Here is an 11,718-nt window from a genome sequence, read left to right as displayed (position 1 = left end):
TTACATATGTGTCAAATCTTCTAAGAATCTATTGGGTCGGATATATACAGTATATATATATATACACCAAAAGCATGTTTTAAGATATTCATTGATGGGTGTCATCAATATGCTTAAAAATCCAAGCTGATAAAGTCCACTATGAAACCCATACTAACCAATGGCTTCATGTTCCATTTGCAATACAAAGGCATAGGATCAACTTCTTTTTTAGTGCAACTTTTTTTTTTTTGCCAAAGTTAGCAATGGCGTGAAAACAACTTACCTCACCCTTTTCTTTAGTGCTCAATTTTGGCCCAATCACTGCCAATACCACTCATCTAAACACCATCATAATTAATACTAAAACAATTAAAAAGAAGAAGAAAACCCATAGTTTTGTTTGGTTTTTACTGATATAAATGATGGTGATGGGATATGGCAGGTGCAGGGCTATTGAAACTACGTGATGATATACAAACATGTGGGTACCAAGATGTGCAGGTGATGTGGGAGATGCTGAGAAGATCCGAAACTGAGCATCATCATCATCATCATCCCAAGAGCAAGCAACGACCCTTTTGGCGAGTTTTTGTATGGTCTTCTTCTAACAACACTTCTTCATCCACATCCTTGTCGGCCGATCATGCTTGATTTTGTTGATAGCCATTTGGATTTGGGGTACTTGATGATGATATTATAGTATACTATATGTAATAAAATTTTGTTCCTACTGTCCCCTGCAATGGTTTTTACATAGGCATCGTTGTTTTAGAACCCCGATGGACGGCCTGCTGGCCGGTATGCGTTGCAGTGGCATGGTACATATAGGTGTTTTGCCAACCTTGTTCAAATGGAAATATTAAGTTGGTGTATCACTATTAAAAGGAAATGCTTTCGGATGAAGACATTTTGTATATATGTGATACTTTTATCAAATCCAAACCTTGTTGAACTCAATGGTGTGCTGAGCTTTAAGCTCAAAGTTTATTCAAATAATGGAAGTATTGTTTGAATCTTTTAGGCCCCATCTCTCTTTATCGAAAGAGCTTTGGTATTGTCCACCATTAAACTAAAATTCGGTATCCTAATTATTTGTCACAAAAATATAGACGCAAGTACGAATTGTCGAGTGGAGCGTTTGGTTTGGGTTGTGTTCGGATAAAAGATTTTTAATTTCGACTTGATTTAATTTAAATGAATTATAAAAATATAAAAATTAAAATGTAAAATATATTTTTATAAATATTAAAATAAAAATGATTTTTTATACTGTAATAATTAATATAATTATATTTATGTAAATCATCGAATGAATTTGATATCTTTATCATATTGTTCTAAAATTTAATTATTTACATAAACAGCTAAAAAAATTAAATTACTCTAAATTTGTCATGGACGGATTAAATATAAAATACAATGGTTGGATTGTTAAATTATTGATTATACAAAAAATTATGGAAGTGTATAAACCTACTTAAAATTTATATTAGTGTTTGTAAAATTTTTTTAATATTTTTTTAATATATAAATATTACAATAATTTATTGAGGTAAATCAAATTCAAAATTGTTTTTAAAATTAAATTATGACTTGATCTGATCTAGAAATAGACTCGATTATGAATATCCGTACTCTTTACGATGATGTATCTTATGGAATCTCATGAAGTATGCTTTTTCATCATTTACTGTACTTACCCCGTTCCTAAAGTTGTTAAATGTGGTGATCGGTTGGTTTAATCAGCCTAACTCACCGATTGAATGAAATTACTCTAATAACCGCATCATTATCCATTTACATCCCACAGTTCATAAACTCAAAACAACAAATAATTTTATTTACACAATTTTCAAAAACTCACTTTCCATGACCCTACTAAAGATGTTCCACTTACACCAGATCGAATGACCCATAGATACCATTACAAAAACACATCACCCCCCCCCCCCAAAAGAAAAAACAATTTTTGAAGCAATGAAATTCAAATCAGAATTCCCCACCCACATATGAATCTGCTTCATTTTTTATCAACGAAATTTGCATCTACATAGTACTAACTTGTTGTATATTAACATCAAGAAAAAAAAAAGGAATTTATTTTTTCAAATACACGGCTCACAAATATTATACATACAAACATACATCATCAGGGAAACAAAGCAAGGGTAACAGTTATTGCAAATAATCTCACGAATAGAAGCAAAGGATTTTATTACCAAACTGACACACTAATAAATCGCTTGGACAATTCTCAGAAAGTTAATAGTATAAGAAGAAATTGGAAGGATGCAAAAAAAATAAAAATGAAAGAATAAGAATGGAGAGGTAACCAATCAAAACACCCAAAGAAACAGATATGCAAAATTACCATACCCTTCATATCAAAACTTTAGGCACAGGGACAATTTGTAAATTAAATGCTTGGCTGGTGACTGGCACCAATTGTGGAGGCTGAATCGGCAGTGTTTTTGCGATTTGAACTGTACAAAGGATGTTGAAGTAAAAGCCAGTGTTTAACAACCAAAGGTTACCCTACGCAGGTCGAGTTGTCCACGAGGGTCGAGTTGTCCGCTGCAGTAACTTGATGGAACAATTGAGATCTCCTGTCTTCCTTTCCACTCTTCACCAGGTTTCAACGTGATTGGCTTCTCCACACAAGCAGCCTCTACGCAAAGCATATGTTTATACTCCTCATCACCGAAATCAGCCATTGCTTTCGCTTTCTTGTCCCAGGGATTCCACACGACTGAAATAAGGAATGAGGAACCAAGCTGTAATCGACAAATCTCACCAATAATTTACATGCTTATCCAATAAAGCATGGGTTGTAAAAGATGTTACGGTTCGTCGAGCTTAAAATGGAACTTTGACTGTCAACTAATTCATATCTCCTACCCATGGTGCTGTAAATTAGGATGGAAGCTTATAAAGACAATAAACTCACCAGCATCGGGAAGTCCATCCTTTCGCAACTCAAATGTTCGCTTCCTTTCGTGGTCCAGGATGGCAATTTTTGTTGGTGTACTAAGATATATCTTATCCACCTTTTCATCAACAAGAACGGTAAACATAAAAAAATGTATACAAATTAGAATTGAAAAGACAGAAAACATAAGCCTGCTTTAAAAATTTTAGACTAACTTCTGATTCAAATGTTATTGCATCCCCTTGTTCAGTGAACCGCTCTCTGTTCTGCAGGTTATCCAAATAATCCAGTGTCTCTAGTCCTTCTACTCGCACTTCACTGAATAAAAGTAAATACAAATTGAATCGTACAGAACAAAGAATAAGTCCAAGCAATATAGCATAAGAACAACACCTAGATACAGAACTTTTTCTTTACTCTTAAAATAATAACAAAAATAAGAACAGAGCTTTTACTTTCCATGTATGATATCAATGTGGTGAAACAAATAAAAATTGCTTCTAATCATAACTTAACTTTAATTCAAGATAAAATAATCATGTGTTGCAAGATGTTTACTTTATCTATGCAAAATAGCAAATTCACTTACCTGGCATGAAGAAGACAAGAAAGCAAGAATATATAAATCAATTGCGTTAAAAAACTACTTATGTTCAGTGACTTAGTACGACTTTGATCTCATATTTATACTCCTGCTTTTGACAGTCTAGTTCCCCCCCACGTAAGGAATAAGGGCCAAGGCTATAGGGCGATTTAATCAAATATTCACCATATCATACTGTTTCCACGGCTTAAGAAAACACTAGCATTGTTAACTGAAAAGGGGAAAAAATACTGCAACTGCTAAAATTAGAGTTGCATGAATCTGTGTTTAAATGCAGAGATTCTCATTACTAAAAACCACTAGATTGCTAGATAAATATATTTATACCTGATATCAGTGACGAAAAAATAGGTGTGATAGGCAAATGTAAATGTAAACGACTTTCCATCAGTGTTTGTATTTCGAATGCGGGAAGTCAGCATCAAATCACCTGCAGGTCCTAGAGCTACCCTTAACCGAAGCTCATACCTGCACACAATTGCACATCCCTTAGTCCACTTGATAGGACTTTAGTATCCATCTCACTTGCAGATGACAAAAACTGGAATAGAGGATATAAAATCAGGATGCCAATTCAGGGACTGTGTTAAATAAATCAAAATTCATATAGAGCAATGCACCTGTGAGACCAGATCTTCGCCTCTTCTTCAGAATGCCTAAGAATTAAGTCGATGAAAGCCCTGCTATTAGTATGTGATGAACATGGTGGGGGATCAGGATCAACACTCCAAAGTCGATTTCTTGCAAATCCATGTTGCTCAAGAGAGTCGAGATTTCCGAACTGCATGGCTAGAATGGTTAAATTTGAATCAAAGATATAAAAATTGCAAAAAGGAAAAGATATAGCCTTGGAGCACATACTTGAGGGAAACAGATTGGTATACCTCCACGAATAGGCTTAGGTGGCTGAAAAAGAGCCTGCAGAAAGAACACACGATTAATTGAAAAGCCAACCACAAATAGTTGGTAGATCCATTCAAATTGCAAGTTCTCTTCCTACATAAAAATCAATAGGCATCAATAATTTCAATTAGAAATTCTTTCGTTCTTTAAGAAAAATTAAAAACCTTGTCTATATTTAAAGGTAAGTGTACAAATGTGGCGGGCATTTTGACACTCCCCTCAAAGACCTCCTTCCCCCCCCCCCCAAAAATAAAAAAACAGCTTTTTGAACCCTAACCTCTTCACAACGTAGAATTAGGTTTTAATCAGACACTTGGAAAATACTATAAGTAGAAGTAATTAATCATCAAACTGCACCATCAATGGTAACTTTTAGTAGTATATATTTGCAACGCGGTAAATTTTATTTCATGAACCATTGCGTGCGCATTCTAAGACTATCACGAATGGTGAAGTTTAGAACTTTAGATAGTTAGTATCAGGAGAGGAGGTAACTGAAATTAATTTAAATTCTTAAGCTAAATGGTTTCTAACAAGAATAATTCTAAAACAGATACCTTACTACTAAGGAAGAGCAACTCCTCCCGACGTTCATTCTTCCAAGATGTGACTTGACCCCCATAGAGATACACCTGTTTAAGAAAAATAGAATCAATACAAGAAATCATAAAGTTTTTCAGGTTAAAAGGAAGGAAAAGAGTTAGGGGGGGGGGAAGCACTACGTAAGAGGCATCCATGACTTCCTAAGGTCAACACTAGTTCTAACAAAATTGTCCATATTCAAATAAAACAAATAATTTTAAGACTTAATGCTATCATTAGAAGGGGAAAAACTTGAAAGGCTTCATTATTTGCGGGATACTAATGTGGGTTTTATCTATACACAGGTGGTAGAGATCAAAATCTCCACACGCAGGTTTCATTGATCATGACGTGCTAATTTAACTACATAAGAGAACTTAATAATTTGGCGTTGACTTGATTATTTATGATCCAAGAGAAACATGTTTTAACTCACTTGAGGATGTTTGAAACTCCCTTTTCGGAGCATTAAAAAACAGTTTTACTAATATTGTCACTATGACTTTTTGATAAAAGAAATCGCACTTGCACAAGTGCATTCCAGCCAGTATACAGTAACAAGGAAGAACAAAGGAGTTCTAAAGCATCTTATACACATGGCAGAAACTCTTGCAACTTTAAAACATAAAAAAAAGTTTCAATTTGCCAAAGAACCGTATTAAGTTATTGTCCTGTAAACATTCTAGATTATCCTCGCAAGCAAATAGTTTCTCCCGATGGAAAGTTTTCATAAATTAAAACATGCACAAATAGTAAACCTGTGCTTAATACGGTTTCAAGAAGCATTCCTACTATTTCGTTCATTTGATTCATACGTTCTCGTTTTGGTTCGATGCAAAACACGATCAGCCTGTTTCCCACTATCTACAACAACAGAATGAATCATTCTTGATCTAAATTCAATGCACGAATTATATATATATAAGTTTTATCAAGCAAAACAATTACAAGATTAAACCATCAGAGTTTATTTCCATTGTACGGACAGCTAAGATAACCGCAGGATCCAAATCTATAAATAGAATAATTAACTAAACAAATCACGTAAATCTCTTCAAAAGAAAAGGTAATTCTGGCAATGCGGTTAACATTTCAACAAAGATTTGAAGATTCCGATCTCAAGTCACTAACGAACCGTTTCTTTCCAAAAAAAACATAGACAAGAATGATCGGGTAACAAAATGCAAAGGAATGAGCGTAGAAAATTAGAGAAAGAGATAAGGAAAGGGAAAACCTCAGCAGACCAACCGCGAATCTCCCTTAAGATGACCTTATCGAGACCATTGACGCCTTTAACATGCTCGACGTAAATATTCTCTGAAGCTGAAGCCATTTAGCGGTTCTTAAAATTTCTTTAGATTGATATCGTTCTTTTGAAGAAACAAAAAAGGAAGGGGAAAAGAGAGAGAAAGAGAGCGAGAAGTGGAGTTTTTTGGTGGATTTTCGGAGGCTCTACTAATTTAAGCAACATCAGATCATTAGGACAATTTTTTTATCTAATTAAAATTAAAATAGACACACACATATATATTTGATAAAACTTCAAATTTTTATGTCTGTAAAAAATATTATTATAATAACAATATTACTGTAAGAAGGTGACGCATATTTCATTTAAAGTAGAATAAAAATAAAATTACAAACGGACAGTGTTTAAAATTTGCATGAATAGTTAAAATATTTCGTTGAAAACAATAGTTATTATTATTATTTTAAATAATTTTAAAAAATTAATTAATTATAAAAATAATTTGAAAAAAAATTATATACGAAAATCACTTGTTTGTTTTAATTATTGTCAGTGCCGTCAGATATACCGATGGCATCAACCTACTTTTCCCTCGATCATGCTTTAATTATTACAAAAAAAAAACCTGGCACATTAGTGGCATTGGACTTAAGTGTAATTATATAAAGACCTGTGAAGCAATTATCCTTTTTAGATTGGCTGAATAAAGGTGCCGCGGCAAATTAAATACTTTTCAACTTTTGGTTTACTTACGTATTAGGTTTGTCCCATTTTTAGTTTGATTGAGAAGGATATATTTTTTGTTGTTCTTATAAATTTTAAGGGCTATTTAAATTTATTTTTAAAATAGGACAGATCTGGCACCCATTTCTTTAGCTAATTTAGAAAGGGTAATTGCTTCATCAAGTCCTTAAATGTTTTATATAATCATACTTCAATCTAATGTCCTCAATATATCAAGAGGCACCACTTTTTTTTATAATGATTAAAGCATGATTGAGGGAAAAGTAGGTTAATACCATTAGTGCGTCAAGCGGCACCAACGATAATTGTAATAAACAAGTCATTTTCGTAATTAATTAAGTTTTTAGATTATTTTTTAAAGAAAAGGCCATTATTATTATATTCATTAGAAAAATTTTAACTCCAATAAAATTCAAATATTATGGTATCTCATTGTCAAAAAATATAACTTTTAATTTTCACTATACTTTATAAAATATATAAATCAAGTAACATTAAAACTTTCCACCAATGTTTGTATAAAAATAACCTTTCCATTGATGTTTAAATAAAGGATATATTACATTACTAGTCTTCCAATTATGATTTTTTTCTTTTTTAACCATTCAACTATGAAAAATTATAAAATATCATTTAATTATTTAATTTTGTCTTTTTCGTCACCAACTAGTTGGTGTAAAAATGAAAATACCTAAAAATCTAAAATAATCGAGTGATAAAAAAGATAAAATTAAATAATTGAATAACCATTTTGCAACAAAAAGCCATAATTGGATAATTTCTAACCTAATTTACCCTTAAATAAATAAATAAAAATTATTGAAAAGGGCATCTATTAAACAGAATAGTTTATTTTATGATATAAAAGGATCAAATTTTCTAATCAAATTAATATCAATAAAATATGGGACTTATTTTAAATGACAGTTTATAACTTCTTCTCTTTTTTTAATTATAAAAGTTATTATAATCATATTTATTTATTTATTTATTAAATTAAATAAATATATTATTCACTTATTTTTTAAAATTGATTAAAAATTATTGAATGAGTTTAACTCAATTGGTGAGTATTATTATTAATGCAAAAAGATATGAATTTGAGTGCAATTCCTATTTTTGCATTCTGCATGCATGCAAAACATTTTTGAAGCTTATGTTTATTAAAAATCTCGCATCATTTGATTTGCTGTTGTGTAGGAACTTATTATTAATCTATCATATTATCAGTTATGATTTTTGTCATTGATGCTATTGGATACCTACAATCTTTGACTTTTCAAAGATGAATAGTGGCAGAAAGTTGGCACCGAAAGGCACCGAAAGTAGAAAGTAAGATTAGTTGGCATGGGATAATTGCAATTTTGGTCCCTAATTGTATAGGGACATTGCAAGTTGATCCTTAAACCTCAACTATAAATAGGCCTAACCATTTCTTACTTTCTTCATCCCACACTTGCCATTCTCTACTTAAGGCAATTGTTCTCTCTCCCTATTTGTAAACTTTCACTTGTATTTTTGGAGTGAAATATATTTGGTAGTGCCCGAGGACGTAGGCAAAATTTGCTGAACCTCGTTAAAATTCTAGTGTTCTTTATTTTTGTTCTGCATATTTTGCAAGTGTCATTGTAGTGATTTATTGTGCTATTAAATTACGATAGAGGGATATTCTGGCTAGGAAAGATCTGGTATGTAAGCGATCCTCGTGATCCACCTCTCTTTCCTGGGAATTGAACTTAGTGTGATTTTTCAGTACAATAATTTTACTCTTTCACACGCTTCCGCGCAACAATTGGTACCAGAGCCAGGTTCGTACTTGGGGAATACGACCGTTTACGGTACTATTCACGTATACGGTACTATTTACGTATACAATACTATTCACGTATACGGCACTATTCACGTATACGGTACTGTTCACGTATACAGTAGTTGGGATTGAGGAGAAAAATGGCAGCAGCATCGTCATCAGCAAGGACTACTGTGACAAATGCAAAATTTGAAGTAGAGAAATTTGACGGTACCAATAATTTTGGTATGTGGCAGTGTGAGATCCTGGATGTCTTATGTCAGCAAGAGCTGGATATAGCCCTTGAAGAAAAACCTGACAAGATGGATGACAATGAGTGGGCCAAGATCAATAGACAGGCGTGTGGTACAATCCGCCTATGTTTGGCCAAAGAGCAGAAGTACTCCGTCATGAGGGAGACATCAGCGAAGAAGCTGTGGGATACATTGGAAGAAAAGTTTCTAACGAAAAGTCTTGAAAATAGGCTTTATATGAAAAAGAAACTTTTTCGGTTCACGTATGCACCCGGTATGTCGATGAATGACCATGTGAACTCATTCAATAAAATTTTAGCAGACTTGCTAAATTTGGATGAGAAATTTGAATATGAAGACAAGGCATTATTGTTGTTGAATTCCCTTCCTGATGAATATGATCATCTTACCACCACATTGCTTCATGGGAAAGATTCAATCACATTTGATACAGTCTGTAGTGCGTTGTATAGATCTGAGACTCGAAAGAAAGATAAAAGAGATCACAGAGATACAACTGCAGAAGTCTTAACAGTAAGAGGTCGTTCACACAGCAGCAAACCTGGTAGAAGGGGTAAGTCCAAAGGGAGACCCGCCAAAGATGAATGTGCCTTTTGTCGTGAGAAAGGGCATTGGAAAAAGAATTGTCCTAAGTTACAAAAGGGCAAGTCTATTTCTAATGCATGTGTAGCGGAGCATGATGAGGAGTCAGACTTTAGCTTGGTTGGCATGGCAATGGCATGTCAAACGGATGAGTGGATATTGGATTCGTGATGTACTTACCATATGTGTCCTGATAAGGACTGGTTTTCTAGTCTTGAAGAACTAGAAGGTGGAGTTGTTTTTATGGGCAATGATAGTGCCTGTAAGACAATGGGTGTAGGTACAATCAAATTGAAGAACCATGACGGCTCAATCCAAGTTCTGACAGATGTTCGCTATGTACCCAGCTTGAAGAAAAATCTCATCTCATTAGGGGCCCTAGAATCTAAAGGGCTCACAATCACTTTGAGAGATGGATTACTAAAGGTAGTAGCTGGGGTATTGACGGTGATGAAAGGCACTAGAAGAAATAACTTGTACTATTTAAATGGAAGTACAGTTATTGGATCAACATCAACAGCTTCTGCGAAAGATGCAGATTCAGAGGCTACCAGGTTATGGCATAGGCGATTGGGACATGCTGGTGAAAAAGCTTTGCAGACTTTGGCGAAGCAAGGCTTGTTGAAAGGTGCAAATTCTTGCAAATTGGAATTCTGTGAACATTGTGTTCTGGGCAAGCAGACGAGGGTAAAATTTGGTTCAGCAATTCACAATACGAAAGGAATTCTGGACTATGTTCACAGTGATGTGTGGGGACCTACCAAAGTGGCTTCTTTGGGAGGTATGCACTATTTTGTCACTTTTCTTGATGATTATTCAAGAAAAGTATGGGTGTATCTAATGAAAAGAAAAAATGAAGTTTTGGATACATTTCTGAAGTGGAAGAAGATGGTGGAGACTCAGACAGGTCGAAAGGTCAAACGACTTCGATCAGATAATGGTACTGAGTACAAAAATGATCCGTTTCTACAAGTATGTCAAGATGAGGGCATTGTGCGACACTTCACTGTTTGAGATACACCACAGCAGAATGGGGTGGCAGAACGCATGAATCGGACTATACTGGAGAAAGTTCGATGTATGTTGTCCAATGCTGGATTGGGCAAGGAATTTTGGGCTGAGGCAGTTACATATGCGTGCCATCTAATTAACTGATTGCCATCAGCTGCAATAAATGGAAAAACTCCTATGGAGATGTGGACTGGTAAACCTGCTACTGATTATGATTCTTTACATGTTTTTGGTTCCACTGCATATTATCATGTAAAAGAATCTAAGTTAGACCCAAGAGCAAAGAAAGCATTATTCATGGGTATAACTGGTGGTGTAAAAGGATACCGTCTCTGGTGTCCTGATACAAGGAAGATTGTTTTCAGTAGAGATGTAACTTTTGATGAATCAACCATGATGAAGAACGAGGATTCACAAAAGGATGACAAAACCAGTAGTACTTTGCAGCAGGTGGAGTTTGAAAAGGTTAATGATGATCCAGCTAATATTGAAAGAACAAATGATGAAGAAGTTTCGACCCAAGAACTTCTACAGCAACAAGATTCAATTGCATATAGGAGGCCAAGAAGAGAGATTCGTAAGCCTGCTCACTTTGACGATATGGTGGCCTATGCACTTCTAATTGCAGATGATGATGTTCCTTCCACTTACACAGAAGCAATAAGTAACTCTGATGGTGTAAAGTGGAAGCAAGCTATGAATGAAGAAATGCAGTCTCTTCATAAAAATAGGACTTGGGAGTTGGTGAGACTGCCCAAGGGAAAGAAGGCAATTGGATGCAAATGAGTATATGCAAAGAAGGAAGGATTTCCTGGTAAAAATAAAATTCGATACAAGGCTAGATTGGTAGCAAAGGGTTACGCTCAGAAAGAAGGAATAGACTACAATGAAGTGTTTTCTCCAGTTGTGAAGCATTCGTCTATTCGGATTTTGCTAGCCTTGGTTGCGCAATATGATCTTGAACTAGTTCAGCTTGATGTGAAGACCGCGTTTTTACACGGTGATTTGGAAGAAGAAATCTATATGACTCAGCCAGATGGATTCAAGGTTGCTGGAAAAGAAAATTGG

At 34.3% G+C, this 11,718-nt stretch overlaps 1 protein-coding gene across 1 annotated transcript; it reads right to left on the bottom strand.

The window, feature by feature from the left end:
- Positions 1-2,172: 2,172 nt before the first annotated feature.
- Positions 2,173-6,457, bottom strand: LOC107895742 (putative glucose-6-phosphate 1-epimerase). The gene is made up of 8 exons (XM_041079661.1): positions 6,235-6,457; positions 4,976-5,050; positions 4,377-4,433; positions 4,136-4,296; positions 3,843-3,983; positions 3,127-3,229; positions 2,930-3,029; positions 2,173-2,731 (listed from the first exon to the last, which is right to left on the bottom strand). Exons 1-8 carry the CDS (start codon positions 6,331-6,333, stop codon positions 2,499-2,501), a joined length of 969 nt encoding a protein of 322 aa, XP_040935595.1. The 5' UTR covers positions 6,334-6,457; the 3' UTR covers positions 2,173-2,498.
- Positions 6,458-11,718: the final 5,261 nt, after the last annotated feature.

This window comes from Gossypium hirsutum, chromosome A10 (assembly GCF_007990345.1).
Source record: "Gossypium hirsutum isolate 1008001.06 chromosome A10, Gossypium_hirsutum_v2.1, whole genome shotgun sequence".
In the NCBI taxonomy this organism is placed as follows: domain Eukaryota; kingdom Viridiplantae; phylum Streptophyta; class Magnoliopsida; order Malvales; family Malvaceae; genus Gossypium; species Gossypium hirsutum.
This window is presented reverse-complemented; position numbering and strand designations above follow the sequence as displayed.